General features: G+C 46.2%; 1 protein-coding gene across 10 annotated transcripts in view; it reads right to left on the reverse strand.

The window, feature by feature from the left end:
* Positions 1–23,339, reverse strand: part of FAM49A (family with sequence similarity 49 member A) — a 260,849-nt gene that overhangs the window by 28,912 nt on the left and 208,598 nt on the right. For all 10 annotated transcript variants that reach the window (XM_029595934.1, XM_029595939.1, XM_029595933.1 and 7 more), the window contains one exon: positions 9,682–9,808. In XM_029595934.1, coding sequence (XP_029451794.1) covers positions 9,682–9,808 — 127 coding nt within the window. The remainder of the gene's footprint in view (positions 1–9,681; positions 9,809–23,339) is intronic.

Below are 23,339 nucleotides of genomic sequence, written 5' to 3' on the forward strand. Positions count from 1 at the left end.
GAGGGAAGATCAGGACCCCCCTCCTGGGAACCCGCGGGGGCCAAATCGGGGGTTAAATCAAAAAAATCTGGCCCCCCAGCTCCAGGGAGCACTGAAATCGGCCCCGATGAAAAATCCAAGATGGCGGCAGTTCCCGGGCTCTGCCGACCCGGGAAAGGCCTGGCCATGCCGGGAGGAGTGGAGGCCCCGGGTTAAATTTGCTTGTCCTGCCGAGGAGGGACCTTCCCCACCCAGCAGGCAAGCATTGCAGAGGCCCTGACGCGAAAAACGCGAAGAAGGCAGCCCACAAGAAAGGCAGGCTGCCTGCCGGGACATAGCTAAGCCGCGGCTGAAGAAAAAAAAGCTGAAAAAAAGCTTGATTGACAGCCTGCACAGCAGGAGAGAGCAGGAGGGAAACCTGCTGCCTTCTGCTTGTCTGGCTGCCGGTTCTAGGCCTACTCTGACCAGAAAAAAAGGAAAAAGCTGGTCAACTCCTGCCAATAAGTTAGAGGTAGGTGAGTACCTGCAACTTATTTAAAGTTTGAAACTAATGTTTTTGGTTTTTTTTCTTTTTACTGAGCGCAGCAGTGGGTTCAAAACCCTCTCGGCAGCCAGATTGGGGGGGGGGGGGGGGGGGAACGAGGCCCAGAGAGCGTCGGTCCACAGACCTGGAAGCGTCCACGGACTCAGGCTATGCAGGGAACCCTCTCCTGCAAAAGGGGCAAAGCCCCCCTGAGCCGGGCAAGAGCTGGGAGATGGCACCGTCTCCCACACAGAAACAGGATAAAGCACTACAAAGAAGGCAAAATTCCCTTCTAGTTTTTTGTTGTTTTTTTTTGACAAGAAATACTTGCTTGAGCCTAGCAAAGAAAGAAGAAAAAGGCTGACTAGCCTACAGCAGAGAACCGAAGGAGAGATGCTGCACCTGCTGGAGACAGACGAATACTGAAGGGTTAGAGGATAGGCTCTGTCCTGATATAGGGCATCCTTCAAGTTTTAGTCTGTCTCCACCTGCTGGAAAGGAGGCTCAACCCACTGTCTGGACTGATCCGGGTACATACAGGAAAATATTAACTTGCATGCTTTGGGGTTCTAGTACTTCCTTCCACTGATCTTATTTCCTAGATTGTTTTCATCTTTTGTCACAACATATTTCATTTCTTATAATTATACTTTAAAGGGATAAAACTATGCACTGTTTAAATTATGGCTAAACCCATTTAAAAATGTTTCATTCTGTTTACTGTTTTTTTCTTGCACTTGTATTTTAAATGTATGAGTGTGATACCTGCACAGGGGTGCAAAGGATTCTAATAAGAATCAGTATGGTAGCTTCCACATTTAAATTTCTAATAGTAAAAATGATTAAGAAGAGCTTGCCATGGCTTTAAGAACTGTTATCTTCTTTAGTTGTTAAGATGTGAAGGCAAAGTCAGATATCAACTGTGATCTATGGCAGGGGTGGCCAACTCCAGTCCTTGACAGCCACAAACAGAACACGTTTTCAGGATATCCACAATGAATAGTGTAGATGTAGGTGATAATAAAATTCTTTATGGCCAAATACTGACTGGGTGAGGGGTCAGGGTAAACAGGGAGACATTCAGACTAAAGAACCAAAGGAAAATGAGTTCTTACCTGATAATTTTCGTTCCTGTAGTACCACGGATCAGTCCAGACCATGGGTAAAGCTCCCGTTCCAGCAGGTGGAGACAGACCAGAGTTCTGAAACTAGCCCATATGAGGACGGAACCCACCCAGGAACACTCAGTATAACCACTGTCAAAGTAGACAGGAATAAGATCAAGCAAGTAACAGGATAACAGAAGTTAGCATGGGGCACATTTAAAACTAATCGGAGAAAGTTCTTTTTTACTCAACGCACAATTAAACTCTGGAATTTGTTGCCAGAGGATGTGGTTAGTGCAGTTAGTATAGCTGTGTTTAAAAAAGGATTGGATAAGTTCTTGGAGGAGAAGTCCATTACCTGCTATTAAGTTCACCTAGAGAATAGCCACTGCCATTAGCAATGGTAACATGGAATAGACTTAGTTTTTGGGTACTTGCCAGGTTCTTGTGGCCTGGATTGGCCACTGTTGGAAGCAGGATGCTGGGCTTGATGGACCCTTGGTCTGACCCAGTATGGCATTTTCTTATGTTCTTATGTTCTTAACTAGAAAATTCAATATAAACCAACAAAATAACAGAACAATTGAATGAACTGTGTAACTAAAACGCTCTTGTATATCTACCCCTGATCATCGTAACGATGCTTCCGGTGCCTATTAATAAATCCAGGAAGACGATGCAGGGATTAAAAAGAAAATCCTATAAGAAGGAAAGAAATCGAGCGGACAGAATAAGAACGGGTGGGTGTCTGGACTGATCCATGGTACTACAGGAACGAAAATTATCAGGTAAGAACTAATTTTCCTTTTCCTGTACGTACCCGGATCAGTCCAGACCATGGGATGTCCCAAAGCTTCCCTACAAAGGGTGGGATCCAGACAGTCTCGCTCGAAGCACCTGCCGAACAAAGGAACCAAAGACTGGAGCCTGAACATCGAGTCGGTAGTGACGAGCAAAAGTATGAAGAGATTTCCATGTAGCCGCCCTACATATTTCTTGCGGCGACACTGATTGAGACTCTGCCCAAGAGGTCGCTTGAGAACGTAAAGAATGAGCTTTTAGGCCTTCAGGAACTGCTCGGCCCTTGCAAATGTAGGCAGAGGAAATCGCATCCTTCAACCAGCGAGTGATGGTAGCCTTAGAAGCTTCTTCCCCCTGTTGGGTCCACTCCACAGGACAAAAAGATGATCAGAGACCCGAAAATCATTGGTGACCTCAATATAACGCAATAAGACTCGTTTGAGATCGAGACGAAGATCACCACCACCAGACGCCGCAATATCCTCTGGCGAAAAAGCGGGAAGTTCAACGGACTGGTTAACATGAAAAGACGAAACAACCTTAGGTAAGAAAGAAGGTAGGGTCTTGAGAGAGACGCCCGAGTCTGAAATATGCAAGAAAGGGTCTCTACAAGATAGAGCTTGAAGCTCAGACACTCTCCTGGCTGAACAAATAGCAACCAGAAAAACAGTCTTGAGAGTCAAGTCTTTGAGAGTGGCACGACGAAGAGGCTCGAACGGCGTCGTACAAAGAGCTTGAAGTACCAAATTTAAACTCCACGAAGGACAAATAGAACGGACAGGTGGCTTTAGAAGCTTAGCGCCCCTGAGAAAATGAACAACATCCGGATGAGAGGCGACCGCCCGACCTTCAATGGTGCCCAGGTGGGAAGCAAGAGCTGAGACCGGAACACGCAGGGAGCTGACTGAAAGACCCTTGGAGAGTCCACGCTGAAGAAAAGAGTATCACCGCAACGGAAGGCGAACGTGCCGAAACAACCAATTCCTCGCAGACGTTTTCAAAAATCTTCCAGACCTGGACATAGGAGAGTGATGTTGACTGTTTGCGAGCCCTGAGAAGGGTGGCAATAACTTCTTCCTTATATCCTCTACATCTCAAACGTCTCCGTTCAAAAGCCATGCTGCTAGACAGAAGCATTCCGCCTGGTCGAAAAATACGGGACCCTGCCGTAGAAGATGGGGAAGATGATCGAGACGAAGAGGTCCGTCCGCAGTGAGATTCACCAGGTCCATCAACTACGGCCGTCGGGGCCATTAGGGGGGCCACGAGAATGACTGGTCCGCGATGGAGCTCTATTCTCCGTAGAACCTTCCCCACTAACAGCCACAGTGGGAACACGTAGAGAAGAATGTCGGAGGGCCAGGGAAGAACCAGCGCGTCCAACCCGTCTGAACAATGCTCCCTCCACCGGCTGAAGAACCGGGGAGCCTTGGCGTTGGCTAGCGTCGCCATGAGGTCTAGGTGAGGGGGACCCCACCTGCACACGATTAGATCCATCGCTACGTCTGACAACTCCCACTCACCGGGATCGAGATGTTGTCGACTGAGGAAGTTGGCTTGAACATTCTCCTTGCCCGCTATGTGGGAAGCTGCCAGGTGATCCAAGTGCCTCTCTGCCCAGAGAAAAAGCTTGCTGGCTTCAGCGCCATTAGACGACTTCGAGTCCCCCCTTGTCGATTTATGTAAGCCACCGGGGTGGAATTGTCTGATAGAACTCGGACCGCTTTGTGGCGAATCAGAGGAAGAAAAAACTTGAGGGCCAGGCGAACCGCTCAGGCTTCTAGACGATTGATGTGCCACTGAGACTGGGAGGGGGACCAGAAACCTTGAGTCATATGAGATTGGCAGACAGCCCTCCAACCTGATAGGCTGGCATCCGTCGTTACTATGACCCAAGAGGGAGTCAAAAGAGGCATCCCCTTGAGCCAGGGAGAACTACCATTGTATATTGGCGATGGTAGAGTCGGAGAGAGGGAGAATCTCCTGACACTGCTCGGACATCGGTTTCCAACGGGACAACAATGCTTTCTGTAAAGGACGCATATGAGCTAACGCCCAAGGGACGAGATTGATTGTGGAAGCCATGGTCCCTAGAACCTGAAGGTAAAGAGGAAGCGGAAGAGAGACGAACGTGTTCAACTGATCTATCAGGTTGAGAGTCCGCGAGTCCGAAAGAAAAACTTCCCGACCCGAGTGTTGAAAAGAGCACCCAGGAATTCCAACTCTTGCGAGGGCCGAAGAGTGCTTTTGGAAGAGTTGATTATCCAACAGAGTGATGTGAGTAGGGCTAAAACTCTGTCTACCACGAGCACGCAGAGAGAGGCAGACTTGGCTCTTACCAACCAATCATCCAGGTAAGGATGGACTAATATCCCTTCCCATCGGAGAGCTGCTGCAATGACTACCATGATCTTGGTGAAAGTGCGGGGAGCGGTGGCGAGACTAAATGAGAGAGCCCGAAACTGGAAGTGCTGATCTAGGATCTGAAAACAAAGGAACCTTTGATGTTCCTGACGAATGGGGATGTGAAAATAAGCCTCCGTCAGATCTAGGGAAGCGAGGAACTCGCTGGGACGGACCGCTGCAATTACTGCTCGCAGGGTTTCCATCTTGAAACGGGGAACCTTGAGGGCCTGATTGACCCTTTTGAGATCCAGAATGGGGCAAAAAGAATCATCCTTTTTGGGATCAACGAAGTAAATTGAATATTGGCTGGCGCCCCGTTCTTGCTCCGGAACCGGAAGGATCGCCCCCAATTCCTGAAGTCTCAACAGGGTGTGATAAACCGCAGGCCGCTTGGAACGGCCACAAGGGGACTCGATATATAGATCCGGTAGGTGTCTGACAAACTAACGAGTAGCCGCGTTCTATCACTTTGAGGACCCATACATCGGAAGTAATTTTGGGCCCACTCCCCGAGAAACAGAGAAAGACGCCCACCTAAGTTTCGTGCGGAGGAATGGACCGGCCGAATCTCATTGGGGAGCTGACTTAGTGGTAGTGAGTTGCTGATGGCCATCTTGGAAACCTCGACGGCCTCGAAAGTAATGGGACCGAGACTGGGACCTGGACACGCCCCCCCGGGGAAGGAGCCATGGGCCCTGTTGCCGTAACGGCGGTTCCCCCTGAAGCGAATGTGAGTCGGGAAAAAAGATTTTGACTGTTTGGGACAGTCCTCTGGCAGCTTATGGACCTTATTTATTTTTATTTATTTATTTAAAACATTTTATATACCGATTTTCACGGAGGGTATCAGACCAAAACGGTTCACAACTTCAAATTATAAAAGATAAAATAATAATAATACTAAAGAAAATAAAAAACATAATAAATAAATAGGAAATAGTAAAGATTGAAAAATAATACATTGTATAATTATAATCCCTAACACTCTGCATGACTTAACTAAAAAGAAAATTTCACCCAAGGACTTAATAAGCTGTTCCAGGTCCTCACCAAAAAGCAACTTGCCCTTAAAAGGAAGAGTGCCCAACTGAGCCTTAGAAGAAGCATCAGCGGACCAATTGCAGAACCAGAGAAGACGTCTAGCAGAGACCACAGAAACCATAGACTTAGCTTGGACCTGAAGAAAATCATAGAGGGCATCCGCACCATAGGCTATAGTGCCCTCCAAACATTCAGCTTGCTCAGCCTCTGCAGACGGGAGGTCCTGGGTGCTGAGTAACTCTTGCATCCACCTAAGGCTTGCCCGCTGCATGAGACTGCTGCAAATTGTCACCCGGACTCCGAGCGCTAAAACCTCAAAAATGCGTTTCAAATAAAATTCAAGCTTACGGTCCTGCACATCCCGTAATGCTGTAGCGCTCACCACCAGAATGGTGGTCGTTTTGTCCCAGCGGTGACAGAAGAATCTACTTTTGGAATTTTTAACATGTCCAGGCAGTCCTCAGGAAGCGGGTAGAGCTTATCCATAGCCCTACCAACTCGAAGACCCACCTCTGGGGACTCCCATTCCCTGAGGAGGACCAAGCCTTGTATATGATGAAAAGGGAAAGTACGCGGTAACTCCCTAAGTCCCGCCAGGACCGGGTCCGCATTTGGCGTCATCGCAGCCGCCACAGAATCATCTGGAGGGGCATCAATTCCCAATTCCTGAAGAACGAAGGGAATAAGAGGCTCCAGCTCCTCCCGTTGAAATAAGCGCAGGACACGGGGATCGTTGCCCTCTAACGGGGGGCTTGGGCCGTGGAATCATCATCCCCCACATCAAAAAGGTCCAAAGAAGGCTGGGGGGGGGGTCCACCGGGGGAGGGGGAGCTCCCGGGACTATGCAAACCCTAACCGAGCCCTGAGGGTCCAGAACAACATCAGGGGAAGGCACAGGAAAATTAGGAGGGTTCGGAGGGGGGAGGGGAACAATAGGAGGGGTGTCCACTTCCCTTTGTAAACTGGCCAGGTAAGATTCATGCATCAAAAGAACAAAATCTGATGAAAAATGGGTCCGGGCCAAATTTTTTATGGGGGGGTGGCAGGTTGAGGTGAGTGGGGGTCCGAGCCACCACCCTGAGAGCGAACCGGGCTCAAATCGGGAGGAAAAAGTGGAGAAATCGAGTCCCTTGCCCCTGGAGAAGCAGGAAGAGTTTCATTAGAAAAACCTAAAATGGCCGCCGCTCCCGGGACGGAAACGGCTTGGCAGCACGTCGGGGAGTCCTTCCCCGAGGCTTAGTAGTTGGCGGTTCGAGAAAGGAGCCTTCACCCCCCGAAAGACACCTAGAACATACCCCTTTGCGGGAGAGTCGGGAGGTCAACTCTCCACAGGCAATACAACAAAGTGGCCGCGGCATGAAGAAGCAGCCGCAATACTAATTAAAAACAGCTGAGCTGAGAGCCCCAGAGCAGCTAGGCGGGAGATTGAACCCCGCTCCCTCCTCACAGAAAAAAAACTGCTGCCCTTTTTTTTTTTAAACGCAAAAAAATAAGAACTTTATAAATAAAAACTTACTATGTAAATCTCTGTGTACATTAATCCAGTAAATATTTTATTTTAACCACAGAGTCAGGGGAATGTTCTTCCTCCCTGAAAAGCACAGTCGAGGAATGGACATCTCGAGGCATGGCAGCAGAGAAAAGTGGGGAGAGGGATTGGCACCACCAGTATCACTCACACAGGTCACCGGGAAGGGAACCTAGGCTGATAAGAATGAAGGGGCAAAACCCCCCTAGGAACCCCAAGACGAGGGAGATAAAACTGTCTACCCTAACACAGTCAATTCGAGAAAAATTCTCTGTTTTTTTTTTTTTTTAAAGAAGCAAACTAAAAAGGTACTTGCGTGAGCTTGCCCCAGAAGAAAGAAGAAAGCACAGAGGGCAAGCTAACAGGGAACCAAACGGTGAGCTGTTCTACCTGCTGGAGACAGACAAATACTGAGGGTTCCTGGGTAGGTTCCGTCTTTATATGGGCTAGCCTCAGAACTCTGGTCTGTCTCCACCTGCTGAAACGGGGGCTTTACCCATGGTCTGGACTGATCTGGGTACGTACAGGGAAAAAGGTTTTGATGACCTAGAGATAGACCAGGCAAACTGGTAGACTAATTGATAAAACTGGTAATTTTCTTCATGCATGCATGTTACAAAATTTGATTACCGTATTTTTCGCTCCATAAGACGCACCTGACCATAAGACGCACCTAGGATTCAGAGGGGGAAAATTAAAAAAAAAAAAAAAAATTGTGCTAAACCGGCTCTGCGTCTGGGCGTCTTATGGAGCAAATTAGGGGAGTGCATAGCTTTTTTTTTTCTCCCCATTTTGTTTTCGGGTCTGGGGAGGGCCATTTCGGTCCACTCCCCAGATCAGAAAACTTTTCTTTCTCTGGGAACCCCCAAACCCCCCCCCCATCCCAACCCAACCCTTTAAATTAACAACCTCCACCCCCCTGGCCCCCCAAGACCTGCCGAATTAATTTCCTGCAACCCCCCACCCTCCTGACCCCCCCAAGACCTGCCGAATTAATTTCCTGCAACCCCCCCACCCTCCTGACCCCCCCAAGACCTGCCAAACGTCCCTGGTGGTCCAGCGGGGGTCCAGGAGCGGTCCGGGAACGATCCCTGGGCGTGAGCCGTCGGCTGCCAGTAAACAAAATGGCGCCGACGGCCCTATGCCCTCACAATGTCACTGAGACCGACCGCTGCTATTGGTCGGTCTCAGTGACATAGTGTGGGCATAGGGCCGTCGGCTGCCAGTAAACAAAATGGCGCCGACGGCCCTATGCCCTCACTATGTCACTGAGACCGACCAATAGCAGCGGTCGGTCTCAGTGACATAGTGTGGGCATAGGGCCGTCGGCTGCCAGTAAACAAAATGGCGCCGACGGCCCTATGCCCTCACTATGTCACTGAGACTGACCAATAGCAGCGGTCGGTCTCAGTGACATAGTGAGGGCATAGGGCCGTCGGCGCCATTTTGTTTACTGGCAGCCGACGGCCCACACCCAGGAGATCATTCCCGGACCCCCGCTGGACCACCAGGGACGTTTGGCAGGTCTTGGGGGGGTCAGAAGGGTGGGGGGTTGCAGGAAATTAATTTGTCAGGTCTTGGGGGGGGGGTCAGGAGGGTGGGGGGTTGTAGGAAATTAAGTCGGCAGGTCTTGGGGGAGTCGGGGGGGGGGGGGTTTGTTAGATTTTTGTTTGGTTTTTTTTTTTATATTTGCTCCATAAGACGCACATACATTTTCCCCCCACCTTTGGGGGAAAAAAAGTGCGTCTTATGGAGCGAAAAATACGGTACTTACATGCGTAAAAGCAGACAAGTGCTAAGGAAAATACGCAAGTTAAATCCCTACATACAAATGACTAAAATTAGGAACACAAATACTCGCATATAGGAGATTTGCGCCACTTATCCAGAAAAAATTTGACTCCTCTGGGTAAGTGGGAGCTTTGCTGCCATTTAACCAGATAAGTCTCAAAAACCGCTACTTATCCGGCTAAGTACAATGCATTCAAAAAGCAATCAAACCTCTTCACTTTTTCCACATTTTGTTACGTTTCAGCCTTATTCTAAAATGGATAATATGCATTTTTTCCCTCTTCAATCTTCACACAATATCGCATAATGACAAAGAGAAATAACCCTCTGTTGTGCAAACGAAAGTAATTAAGAAACAAGCACACATACACACACACACACACACACACACATATATATATATATATATATATATATACACACATATACTGAGTTATGGGTATTACTTTTTCTACTTAAATTACAAAAAATATAAATAATTATTCTAAAAGCCATTTCTTTCTTACATCAATCTTGGATGTCTTACAGAAGGCCCCGACAGGATGAACATGATCATAGAGAATAATAACTCCCACCATTACCCTCATGCAGAACATAAGGGTTTGTTCACTGGTGAATCTACTCCGATATTCTCTACAAAAAAAAAAGAAATCAATCAATCTTTATAGACATTTCCTTAGGCAAAGTCATCATGTTTTTATTTGTTTAATCCATTCTCATATTTACTCACAAACTTAGTATTATAGCAGCTTGCACGTTTGACTGGTAAATAAACATAGAGGTCACCATAAGAACATAAGATATGCCATACTGGGTCAGACCAAGGGTCCATCAAGCCCAGTATCTTGTTTCCAACAATGGCCAATCCAAGTCACAAGTACCTGGCAAGTACCTAAACATTAAATAAATCTCAAGCTATTATTGCTTATTAAATAATAGCAGTTTATGGATGTATCCTCTAGGAACTTATCCAAACCTTTTTTAAACCTAGTTATATCAAGTGCTTTAACCACATCCTCTGGCAATGAATTCCAGAGCTTAACCATGCAATGAGTGAAAAAGAATTTTCTTTGGTTTTAAATGAGCTACTTGCTAACTTCATGGAGTACCTCCTAGTCCTATTATCTAAGAGAGTAAATAACCAATTTACATTAACTTGTTCAAGACCTTTCATGATTTTGTAGACCTCTATCATATCCCCCCCTCAGTCGTCTCTTCTCCAAGCCGAACAGCCCTAACTTCCTTAGCCTTTCCTCATAGGGCAGCTCTTCTCTGCACTTTCTCTAGTGCAATTATATGTTTTTTTGAGATGTGGCAACCAGAATCGCACACAGTTTTCAAGATGCAGTCTCACCATGAAGCGATACAGAGGTAGTATGACTCAGAACCAATGTCAGGAAGTATTTCTTTAAGGAGAGGGTGGTGGATGCCTGGAACACCCTTCTGGAGGAAATGGCGAAGACCAAAACTGTGAAGGATTTCAAAGGGGCATGGGAAAGCACTGTGGATCCATAAAGTCTAGAGGATGTAAATGAAGAGAAGAGGCATGGGGTTGACTTGCGGGAATGATGGCTACTACCTGGAGATTAATATCCTTATTCAATAAACATACACACTGTTAATGCGACTCCAACATTGCTCTATGCTTCAATGGCAAGAGGAAAGGTGGAAAAAAGGATTTGCATCCACAAAAAAGCAGGGGCAGTAGCTTGCTTGTTACGGCGGTTACTACCCCAAACCAAATAAGCCTGATAACTCCACTTTCAAAGCATATCCAGCATAGCTCTCTGTTTCAATGGCAGGGGGAATGAAGAAAATATGATTTATATTCAGACAACTACCAACAAGGACTGAATTGCACAGGCTGGGTAAACAAGCGTGGGAGTAGCTTGCTTATTACGGCAGTTACTACCCCTAACCAATTAGCTAGATACTTCACTTAGATGCAGCTCCAGCACTGCTATCTACATCGATGGCAGGGGTGGACGGGAAATAGAATCAAAAAGTTACTTATAAGGGACAAGAGTAACAGATAAGTATGAAAAAAATAAGTGTGAAAGCTTACTGGGCAGACTGGATGGGCCGTTTGGTCTTCTTCTGCCGTCATTTCTATGTTTCTATTTGCCATCCCCTTCTGAATAATTCCTAACATTCTGTTTGCTTTTTTGATTGCCACAGTACACTGAGCCAAAGATTCCAATGTATTATCTATTATGATGCCTAGATCTCTTTCCTAGGTGGTAACTCCTAAGATAGAACCTAACATTGTGTAATTACAGCAAGGGTGATTTTTCCCTATATGCATCACTTTGCACTTGTCCACATTAAATTTCATCTGCCATTTGGAAGCCCAATTTTCCAGTCTTGCAAGGTCCTGCAATTTATCACAATCCGCTTGAGATTTAACCACTCTGCATAATTTTGTGTCATCCACAAATTTGATCACCTCACTCATTGTACCCTTTTCCAGATCATTTATAAATATATTAAAAAAGCACCGGTCCAAGTTCAGATCCCTGAAGCACTCCACTGTTTAACTTTTTCCATTGTGAAAACAGACTATTAAATCCTACTCTCTGTTTCCCCTCTTTTAACCAGCTTGCAATCCACAAAAAGCAGAGTTGTTTACCTGAAACAGGTGCTCTCCTAGGACAGCAGGATGTTAGTCCTCACATATGTGGGTGACATCATCAGAAGGAACCCAGCGTGAAAAACGTTTGTCAAAGTTTCTAGAAGCTTTGACTGGCACAATGAGCATGCTCAGCATGCCACTATCTGTGCATCCACACGGAGTCCCCCTTCAATCTCGTAATATAGAATTCACGAGTGGCGGGCGGGCGGGTTTCCTGAGGATTAACATCCTGCTGTCCTAGGAGAACACCTGTTACAGGTAAGAAACTCTGTTTTCTCCTAGGGCAAGCAGGATGGTAGTCCTCACATGTGGGTGAATACCAAGCTACAGGTTGCTCCCGGACCAACAGCGTCTAACAGGGTGCCAATGGGCACAAAAACTATGGTGCTGTTAGTAACAGAGGGAGGCATCCTGAATCCTAACAATGGTCCTTAGGTAAGGAGAGTTGGGATTAAGCCTGGAAGAGGTTGCGAAGGACAGATTGGCCAAAGCTATCTCGTCAACTAATCATGTCCAAAGCAGTAGTGGGCCACAAACATGTGCAGAGAACTCCACATTGCAGTCCTGCAGATTTTGGCGACGAGGACTGCCCATAAGTGGGCCACCGTCGCTGCCATAGCCCTCACAGAGCGAGCTTTGGCTCAGGCTCCCAGTTGAAGGCCCGCTTGTGCATAGCAGAAAAACAGAATCTGCTAGCCAATTGACAGAGTTTGTTTGCCCACTGCGACGCCTAGTCTATTCTTATCGAAAGATATGAAGAGCTGGGTGGATTGTCTGTGGCTTGCTCTGCCTTCTATGTAGAAGGCTAGGGCCCTCTCTTACAATCCAACGTGTGTAAAGCCTGCTTGCCCTGGTGAGAATGGGGTAGCACAATGGACAGACTGAGGTGAAAAATCAGTCACCACGTTAGGTAGGAACTTAGGATGCTTCGGAGTACCACTCTATCATGAAACAATTTTGTGTAAGGCGGATACGTGACCAAGGCCTGAAGCTCACTAACCCTGTGAGCCAAAGTGACCGCCACCAGGAAGAGGACCTTCCAAGTGAGGAACTTCAGATCGCAGGAGCGCATAGGCTCGAAAGGATCCCATATGAACCGCGCCAAGACCATGTTGCGGTCCCAGGACACAACAGGAAGCCAGAGGCGGGGCTTCAGTTGTAGCAGGCCCCACAGAAAGCAACCTACTAAGGGCTGAACGGAGATGGGTGTGCCAGCAACACCTTGATAATAAGCCCTGGTGGCACTCAGGTGGACCCTTACAGAGGTGGTTTTAAGGCCAGCCTCGGAAAGGTGCCACAAATAATCCAAGAGTTTCGGAGAGGGGCAGATGAATGGATCTAAACCATATCCCTCGCACCAGACGGAAAACCTTCTTCACTTCAGTTGGTAAGACCTTTTTGTGGAAGGCTTCCTGGAAGCTACCAGCACCTGAGACATGTTGTCAGAGAGGTCCAGGGGTTGTAGGACTAGGTGCTCAACATCCAGGCTGTTAAGACTGATGCTCAGAAGTTTGGATGGTGCAGTCTGACCTGATCCTGACTGATCAGATCGGGAGAGGTCCCCAGATGGATGGGCTCTCTGACTGACAGGTCCCGAAGGAAGAGGGTCCAGACCTGTCTGGGCCAATAAGAAGCCACGAGAATCATGGTCCCCCAGTACTGCTGGAGCTACAAGAGAGTCTTCATGACCAGTGGAAGAGGAGGATACATATACAGGAGACCTGTGCCCCAATGTTGGGCAAAGGCATCCAATGCTGGAAGTCCTGCTCCCTATTAAGATTGGATGAAGTTGCTCACCTTGCAACTGCAGGGGGATGCAAAGAGATCTACATCCGGAGCTCCCCAGTGGCAGAAAATCTGGGATTAAACGGAGCACTAAGGCGTTGTTGTTAATCTAGATCCGGTTGGTGTTACCCTGATGTACATTGCACAATGTGAAAGATAAGTTTGTTGGAATTTATTTCAAGAGATGTTTTATTTGCAAGATAAAAGCTATCAAAAAATCTTTTTACTTTTTAGATCGATGATTATATATAAGGCAGAAACAGTAGTAATGTTTTGAACACATTCACTCTGATGACGCCTAGTACGGAGGTCTAATTCATTCATTGTTCATTTGTTAATGAGATGGACTATTCATTTTTTGATGTTTCTGTATCCATTCACTTCTCTTATTTTAGGAATATAGTTATGATATAGGAAAATGCTCCTATATCCTATATATGATATAGGAAAATGCTCCAATGCTTCACCGGAGCCTCCTCAGAGCCCCGATATCGGTGGAAAACGTTTGGGACTCCCGGGTCTGTTGGAGGATGGGGCCTTCTCACTACAGGTGTCGCTCTGGTGCTGCACCGGAATCGGGGTTGTGCACCGATGGCGACCGGTGACTGTGTTTGTGGGACTTTTCGCGATGTCGCCCCGGTCTTTCCCTGGTGCCGAGGAAGCAGAAGATCCCAATGTTTTTGAGAGTGTTGACATCGGAGATGACCTATAACCAGCCCCTCTTTCCCTGGATGAACCTGCCGGGGGAAAAGATAGGGACAGAGTATCCATTGGTTCCCCTCGACCTCCAGGGGTCGACGTCTCTGAAGCCAGTGTGGATAGAGTGGACTTTATGGGACCAAAGAGTTTCTCGATCTTGTCCAGCTGTGCACGACAGCCCTTGGGAGTCATCTGACCACACAGCTGACACTATCGGATGTTGTGTGATGCCCCCAGTTAGAGGATACAAGCCTCATGCGGATCAGTGATCGACATGGATGCGGGCACTGGGGGCACCGATGAAAACTAGACGCCACCATGAAAAATAGGCAGTGAGTGGTCGATGGCTGGCGGCCACCGAGGAGCGACACACTGAGAATAAACCGCTAGAGAGGTAAAAATAAAACTACCGCGCCATAGAAGGGACACAGAATCGGAAAAGGAGGACCAGATGATGAAAAATGGGAAATTTTAATGAAAAAATCCACTAGATGAGAAAAGCTCCAAACCGCGAGGCAACTAACTCCGCGCAAAAAAAGAGACTGAAGGGAACCCCGCGTGGACGCACGGGTAGTGGCATGCTCAGTGTGCCAGTCAAACCTTCTAGAAACTTTGAAAAAGTTTTTCGTGCTGGCCTCCATCTGATGATGTCACCCACACATGTGAGGACTACCATCCTGGTTGTCCTAGCATGACTGGCTTATCAGAGACTATGAACATGACTTAAGATACCCAACAGTGAGACTTTCCTCAGTCACAGCCTGATAGCAAAGCATTAGCCAATTCAGTGTGCCTAAAACTATCCACAGCTCAGATGGGACAGTCCTAATTTCGAATTTTAAATTATTGATGACAGGTCTCGGCAGTTCAGTTCATAACAGACAACAGGAAGTAATAAGAAAAAGGAGACAGTGAGAGAGAGTGAAAGCACCGGAGCCGTCCTGCTAAGGAGTCTAACCAGCCACTGGAGATGTTATCAGTCCAAGATTGTGCATCTTTTAGTTAAATTTTGGGCAGCACACACCTGGAAATTAATTATATACCGTTGCTCATGTTGGTGACAATATCAATGCTTGGCATCAACAGATGTTTTAGAATGATTTGCAGGAATTTCTTGAATACAATTTCTCTGGGCATGTGAAACTGTTCCAGTGTTCCTGCGGCACTCAGCATGCCTCAGTTCTATAATTAAGCTAATAAACTCAGCTCCAGAATGGAAGGAGGAGTGTATGTGTGACTGGTGATCAATTAACTTCAGAGAACACCTATTTAAAAGCAAATAACTTTGCTTTCTCTAAAGTGAAACACTCACATAAATATGAGTTGCCTTCCAATAAACATATTTTTAAAATTTTTGTTTTATATTTTGATATATGTATGTTTTAACCTGTATACCACAAAAACCTTTAGATTAGAGGTTTATAAATTCATAAATAAATAAAGGTGAAAAACAATAATCCTACCAGCAGAGCAATGTATTCCTTTTCGCAAACTCAAACCTCTGTATTATTTTATTTCCAACTTTTTCAGCCCATTAGTTTCTTCTTTCTCTTCCAGTTCAATCAAAATCCGCACTGGAATTCTAATGTCATGAACCTTCACATGCAACTACCAGGGGTTTTCCAGCACAATCTCAGATAGGAACTTAAGATGCATACGCAGCAGTACCCTATTGTGATAAAGTTTGGTATAAAGTATAAGGAAATGAAGTCTAGAGCTCACTGACTGCTTGCTGAAATGACCACCACCACAAAATAACGAAACACTTTGAAGATCAAGTACTTCATCACATAAGATGCCAGAGGCTTATAAGGGATTTTCATCAGCTGTGTTAATACCATGTTGAGATCCCATGATATTGTGGGTAGCTTGATGGTAGGCTTCAACCGAATCAAGTTCCATATAAACCTTACAAATAATGGTTGTACAGAAATAGGTCTTCTTTCTAGAACAGGGTGGAATTAGCAAATGGCACTTAAGTGCAACCTAAGAGTTTGTTTTGAGTTCAGACTCTGAGATATGCAGAAAGTATTTAAATATTTATTGTTCTGGACAGGATAAAGGATCTAGTGCCTTGACATTACACCAGACATCAAACCTCCTCCACTTAAAATTGTAAGACCTTCTCATGGATTCATTTTTAGAAGCCAGAAGTACTTTAAACACTATATCAGAAACATCATACATGCAAATAATTTGCACAACATCAAAAATCATGTGGGCGTGAGAAAGGAAAATTAGTTTCTTACCTGATAATTTTTGTTCCTGTAGTACCACGGATCAGTCCAGACTCCTGGGTTTTACAACCCCTCTAGCAGATGGAGACAGAGCAGTTACCATAACAACGCTCCGCCTATAAATAGAATGGTGCCACCTACAATCCGGCAGTATTACTCAATGTCAAAGCAGAATGGAACTCTCAAAACCATCATAACTATATATAATAAAAGAAACAAACTGGTCCACTGAACCCTCCTGGGACCTGAACCTTGGAAAAAACCACTTGAGGACAAAACATAAAAAATCTCTGTGAATCTGAAATAATGAAATAGATAAGAACCGAGCGGACTCTCCCGTTCTTCCATGCCTCTGATGGGCGGGACTCTGGACTGATCCGTGGTACTACAGGAATGAAAATTATCAGGTAAGAAACTCATTTTCCTTTCCCTGTACATACCCGGATCAGTCCAGACTCCTGGGATGTACCAGAGCTTTCTTACCTGGGATGGGATCCGGAGAGGCCCGCTCAAAGCACTCCCTCTCCAAATCCTCCTGAAACTGGAGCCTGGACATCCAATCTGTAATGTCTCGCAAAAGTATGCAGAGATTTCCACGTAGCTGCCCTGCAAATTTCCTGCGGGGATACCATCTGACACTCTGCCCAAGATGCCGCTTCTGAACATGTAGAGTGGGCACGCAGATCCATAGGAAGGGATCTACCATGAAGGAGATAGGCTGAATTAATAGCCTCCTTTAGCCAATGAGCTATAGTAGCTTTGGACGCCTGCTGTCCTCATTTAGGACTGCTCCACAGCATAAAAAGATCGTCAGTCACACGTAAAGTAAAACTGCTTACCTTGTAATAGGTGTTATCCCAGGACAGCAGGATGTAGTCCTCACATATGGGTGAAGTCACTGATGAGAGCCCTATTGCGGGAAAAACTTCTGTCAAAGTTTCTAGAAACTTTTGACTGGCTGCCTGAGGCTACTGAGCATGCTCGGCATGCCATGATATTCCCTGCCACAGGGGTCTCACTTCAGTCTCTTATATAGCAATAAGCTTTAGCAAAAATAAAATAAGAAAAATCTGTGTCCCAACTCCGCGGGGTGGTGGGTGGGTTTCGTGAGGACTACATCCTGCTGTCCTGGGATAACACCTATTACAAGGAAAGCAATTTTGCTTTATCCCAGGACAAGCAGGATGCTAGTCCTCACATATGGGTGATTAGCAAGCTAGAGGCTGAGTCATTTTGTATTGAGACAACAGTGGAGTATTGCTGTTGAAATGAATCAGCCGAAGATCACAGCAGGTTGGTTGTAGAAGGAGTTGGGTTTAAACTGGAAACAAGTTCTTTAAGACATATTGTCCATAGGCTGAGTCTTGTCGTCCTTGTTTGTCCAAACAGTAATGAGCTGCAAAGGTGTGAAGAGAACTCCATGTTGCTGCTTTACATATGTCAAGGATTGGCACTGAATGATAGTGTGCTACTAAGGTTGACATTGCTCTTACTGAATGCGCCTTTACTTGCCCTTGTAGAGGAAGGCCTGCTTTTTCATAGCAAAACTGTATGCAATCTGCTAGCCAATTGGATAGAGTATGTTTACCCACTGCTTTACCAGGTTTGTTTGGATCATAAGAAACAAAGAGTTGATTGGATTTCCTGTGGACTGCAGTGCGGTTTAAATAAAAGGATAGAGCACGTTTACAGTCCAAGGTATGTAAGGCTGTTTCTCCTTGGTGAGAATGAGGCCTTGGAAAAAATGTGGGTAAAACTATGGATTGGTTCAAGTGGAATTCCGTAACTACCTTAGGAAGGAATTTTGGATGTGTACGGAGAACCACTCTATCATGCAGGAATTTTGTGTAGGGTTCGTACATGACAAGTGCTTGTAACTCACTAACCCTTCTAGCTGAAGTAATAGCTATGAGGAAGATAGTCTTCCATGTGAGGAATTTTAAATCACAAGAATCTATGGGTTCGAAAGGAGAACGCATGAGTCTTTGTTAGTACCAAATTCAGATCCCATTCTGTGACTGGTGGTCGAATTGGTGGTTTAAGATGAGTTAAACCTCTCATAAACCTGCTGACGAGAGGTTGTGTGGATATGGGTGCATCTCCAACCTTGTTATGGTAAGCTGAGATTGCACTTAAATGTACTCTTACAGATGATGTCTGGAGACCAGAGTCTGAAAGTAGGTATAAGTAGTCTAAGAGAGAGGTTGTGGGGCAGGTGAAAGGGACTATCTTCTTTTGTCTGCATCACATAGTAAATCTTTTCCATTTGGAAGAATAGTTCTTTCGTGTGGAAGGTTTACGTGAAGCTAGAAGTACTTGAGACACATTGTTTGAAAGATTGAGTGGTTGTAAAATCAAGCTTTCAACATCCATGCTGTCAGGGAGAGGGATTGAAGGTTGGGATGGTGCAACCGACCCTGATTCTGAGTTATGAGAGTGGGAGTTATTCCCAGGTGAATGGGATCCCTGACTGAGAGGTCTAGAAGTGTGGGAAACCAGACTTGTCGAGGCCAATATGGGGCTATGAGTATCATGGTCCCCTTGTCCTGTTGTAGCTTCACTAGAGTTTTGGTTATTAGCGGTATCGGAGGATACGCGTATAGTAGGCCTGAGTTCCAAGGGCGAGCAAAGGCGTCCTTGGCTGGCTGGTTCTTTTGTCTGTGTAGAGAACAGAAGTTGTCCACTTTGTGATTCAGAGGTGATGCAAAGAGGTCTATCATCGGTTGTCCCCACCGTTGAAATATCCTGGTCGCTACTGAGAGATTCAGGGACCACTCGTGTGGTTGGAACTGATGACTGAGTCGATCTGCCACTACGTTGTGAATACCTGCCAGATAAGAGGCCCGGAGGAATATTGAGTGATTCAGGGCCCAGGCCCAAATCTGTGCAGCCTCTTGACAAAGGAGATACGAGCCCGTACCTCCCTGTTTGTTGATGTACCACATGGCAACTGTGTTGTCCGTTTGGATGAGAACAGTTTTGTGTGAAAGGCAGTCTTTGAACGCATGCAGCGCATAATGTATAGCTCGAAGTTCCAGAAAATTGATTTGGAATGTTGCTTCGAGTTTTGTCCAAGTCCCTTGAGTTTGGAGATTGTCTATGTGTGCTCCCCAACCCAAGGTGGATGCATCTGTAGTTAATGTTATCTGTGGGACTGGTTGTTGGAAGGGTAGGCCCTTGCGCAAATTGAACCTGTTTGCCCACCAAATGAGAGAGGAACTTAGCTGGTGGGTTACTTGAATTGGATAATGTAGTGGTTGAATGGCTTGAATCCTTTGAGATCGCAATGTCCATTGGGTTACTCTCATGGCGAGTCTTGCCATAAGAGTGACATGAACTCTGGAGGCCATGTAGCCTAGTAAGTTTAGAAACTGATGAGCTGTTGCCTGTTTCTTTGAGCGAAGTGAGCTTGCCAACAGGGATAATGTCTCTGCTCGATCCTTGGGCAGAAAGGCTCTTGACAGGATAGTGTCCAAGTCTGCACCTATGAATTGAAGTTGGTGCGACAGTGTTAGGTGGGATTTTTCATAGTTTATGAGAAATCCCGTGGAGTGAAGGAGAGCAATCGTTTGATTGAGAGAAGTTAGAGCTCCTTGTTGAGATTGACTTCTGATGAGCCAGTCGTCTAGATATGGAAATACATGGACACTTTCCTTGTGCAAGTGACCTGCAAGTACTGCTAGACACTTTGTGAATACTCTGGGAGCTGATGCAAGTCCGAATGGGAGGACTTTGTATTGTAGTTGTTGATGACCTACCATGAAGCGTAGGTATTTGCGATGAGGAGGAAATATTGGAATGTGAGCGTAATCGTCTTGAAGATCCAGAGAGCAAAGCCAATCCCCTTTTTTTGGAAGTGGAAGCATGATGCCTAGAGAACCATCCTGAACTTTTCTTTTTTTAGAAATTTGTTGAGATTCCTGAGATCCAGGATGGGTCGTAGGCCTCCGGTTTTCTTTGGAATGAGGAAGTAACGGGAGAAGAATCCTCCGCCCTGCTGAGACCGGGGCACCGGTTCTATAGCCCTCACTTTCAGAAGAGTGGATAATTCCGTTTGTAAGTGAAGCAAATGAGCTTTGCTGAGATGGGAATGACGAGGTGGACAATCTGGAGGAATGGTTGTGAAATTGAGTTGATAACCTCTGTGTATAATTGAGAGGACCCATTGGTCTGATGTTATGAATGTCCAAGTGCTGTAAAATTTGGACAGTCTTCCTCCCACGGGTAGCGTGGTATAGGGATTGGAATAGGGGCTTTGCTCTCTGGACTTGACCTCAAAATCCAGTTGCAGGTCCCGTTTGGGAAGGAGGTTGAGGTTTGGGTGTTCTTTGGTGCCTCTGTTGTGGTCACTGTTGAGACCTCGGAGGCCGTGGCCTGGATGATGGAGGATAATATCTCCTTTGTCGATAAAATGGCCGTCTGGTGTCCCGTCTAGGAGGTCTGCGAGTAGCATGTGTATCATGCGGAAGAGAGGATAATTGCCTCAGAGTCTCTGTATGCTCGCGTAGTTGGGATACTGCGTCCTGCACTTTAGTGCCAAAAAGATTATCACCCAGGCAAGGGAGGTCAACAAGTTTGTCTTGCACCTCTGGCCGTAAGTCAGATGCTTTGAGCCAAGCCCACCTCCGAGCAGTAACTCCTGAAGCAGCAATTCTTGAGGCCGTTTCGTAGGCATCATAAGTGGCTCTCACCTCGTGCTTGCTGGTATCTAAACCTTTGGTAATAATATTCTGCGCTGCTTCTTGGTACTGCTCAGGTAGGGATGGTATGAACTATTCTATTTGCTTCCAGAGGTTTCTCTGGTGTTGTGTCATATAGAGATGGTATGCTGAAATCCTCGAAGAGAGCATGGCTCCCTGATAGATTTTTTGACCCATTTGATTGAGGAATCGATTATCCTTCCCGGGAGGAATAGAGGAATGGGTCCGAGATCGCCTGGAACGCTTCTGTGCAGATTCTACGACCACCGAATGGTGGGGCAGCTGAGGCTTTTGGTAGCCTGGTGCAGCCTGCATGAGGTATGTAGCATCTATCCTTTTGTTTACTGCAGGAACAGTGCATGGATGTTCCCAGATGCGTTGCTGTAACTGCAGCAGAACTTCATGAATAGGGATGGCGAAAGTATGTTTGGGAGGATCAACAAACTGGAGTATTTCTAGAGTTTGTTGTCTGTCATCGGTATCTGTCTGCAGTTTGAATGGTATAGAATCTGCCATTTCTTGGATGAAGGTAGAAAATGACAAATCCTCTGGCGGGGATTGTTTCTTAGCTTGAGGCGGCGAGGGATCAGACATGAATTCCTCCGATGAGAATTCTGATGAAGTATCTGACCAGGTATCATACGCAGAAGGTTGTTCAATAGGTGTAGGCTTAGGAAGCTTAGAAACACCTGAGGGTCCAGGCCGAGTATGATCAGAGAATATATCATCTTGCTCCTCTTGTACTGGATTAGAGGTAAGGAAGCTAACAGGTTTTCATACCTTTTGGTTAGTAAGTCGTGTAAATGCGACTATGCACCCAAAGTGTCAGAAGAGAAAGATGGATGTTTTGGCATCGTATGTTTCACTTTCATGGATGCCTTGAGTCTTGTTGTCGATGCCCTTTGAGAAGGGTATGAAGTAGGTGCCGTCGTGTAAACCAATTCTCGTTGCAGGGGAGACGAGGCAGCCAAAGTCGATGTTTGAATAAAAGAAAACGTCGACAATTGGTCTGGAACCGAGGACATCGATGAAATTGCGGCCACTTTAGTCGATAGAACTTGGAGATGTGATGAATAAATCAGAGGTAGCATCTCCGTAGACATCGGTGGCTTTGGCATCGAAGATTCCATCGATGGAATCGATATATCCATCGACATCGACGGTGCTGGCGGAGTTTCCGGCATCGACGTATCTGTCGTCATCGGTGGAACAGCAGGCATCATCACGGTGGCCGGCATTGGCGTAATGGCCAGCATCAACTGAAGAGTCGGCATCGGCGATGACGCCGGTAACTGTGCCTGAAAAGCCTCGGTGACCATCCGTGTGATTAGACTTAGTAAGTCTGGCGCCAATGGTAAAACTTGGGCACTCGATGACGATGGCGATACCAAAGGAAGAGGCCCCGGAACCGAAGATGTGGAAGTCAGCGAGGGTTCGGACAGCTTGTGCCGCTTCTTAGTCGGTTCCTCTGGGAGAGGGAGCGACGACGACACCGGGGATCGATGCTGTCTGTGCTTATGTTTAGGCCTCGATTCCACTGACCTGGTCGATGGTACTGGTGACGGAGCATCGCCCGATTCTTCTATTCTCCGTTTTTTTAAGAGGATTTTCTTAGTGACCCCCGTTGGTGATGACTTTGTCAAGGTAGATGGTGAAGGCAGTGATTTGAGATGAAAAAGCTGAAACATTTTCTCCTGTCTCAGCTTTCTGCCCTTCGGGGTCATATCCTGACACTTCTCACATGAAATAATTTCATGTTTCTCTCCCAAACAGATTACACATTCTATGTGAGGATCTGTTATAGACATGGTTCGGTTGCAAGTTGGACACTTTTTAAAACCTAAAGCCATGTCTGTGATCGACAGCCATCGATGAGGAGAGAGAAAGAGAAATCCTGAGAAAAGAAATTTTCCAAAATATTATTTTCTGTCACCGTCCGGTGAAGAATAAGATTTAGTGAGACCCCAATGGGGAATTTTGAGAAAAAATATGACTTTTCCAGTCAGAATTAGTGAGAGATTCTCACAGGGCTCCTGTCTCTGCGATGCTGAGTGCAGCGCGGAAAAAAGAAGACTGAAGTGAGACCCCTGTGGCAGGGAATATCATGGCAT

Source organism: Rhinatrema bivittatum, chromosome 3, assembly GCF_901001135.1.
Source record: "Rhinatrema bivittatum chromosome 3, aRhiBiv1.1, whole genome shotgun sequence".
In the NCBI taxonomy this organism is placed as follows: Eukaryota; Metazoa; Chordata; class Amphibia; order Gymnophiona; family Rhinatrematidae; genus Rhinatrema; species Rhinatrema bivittatum.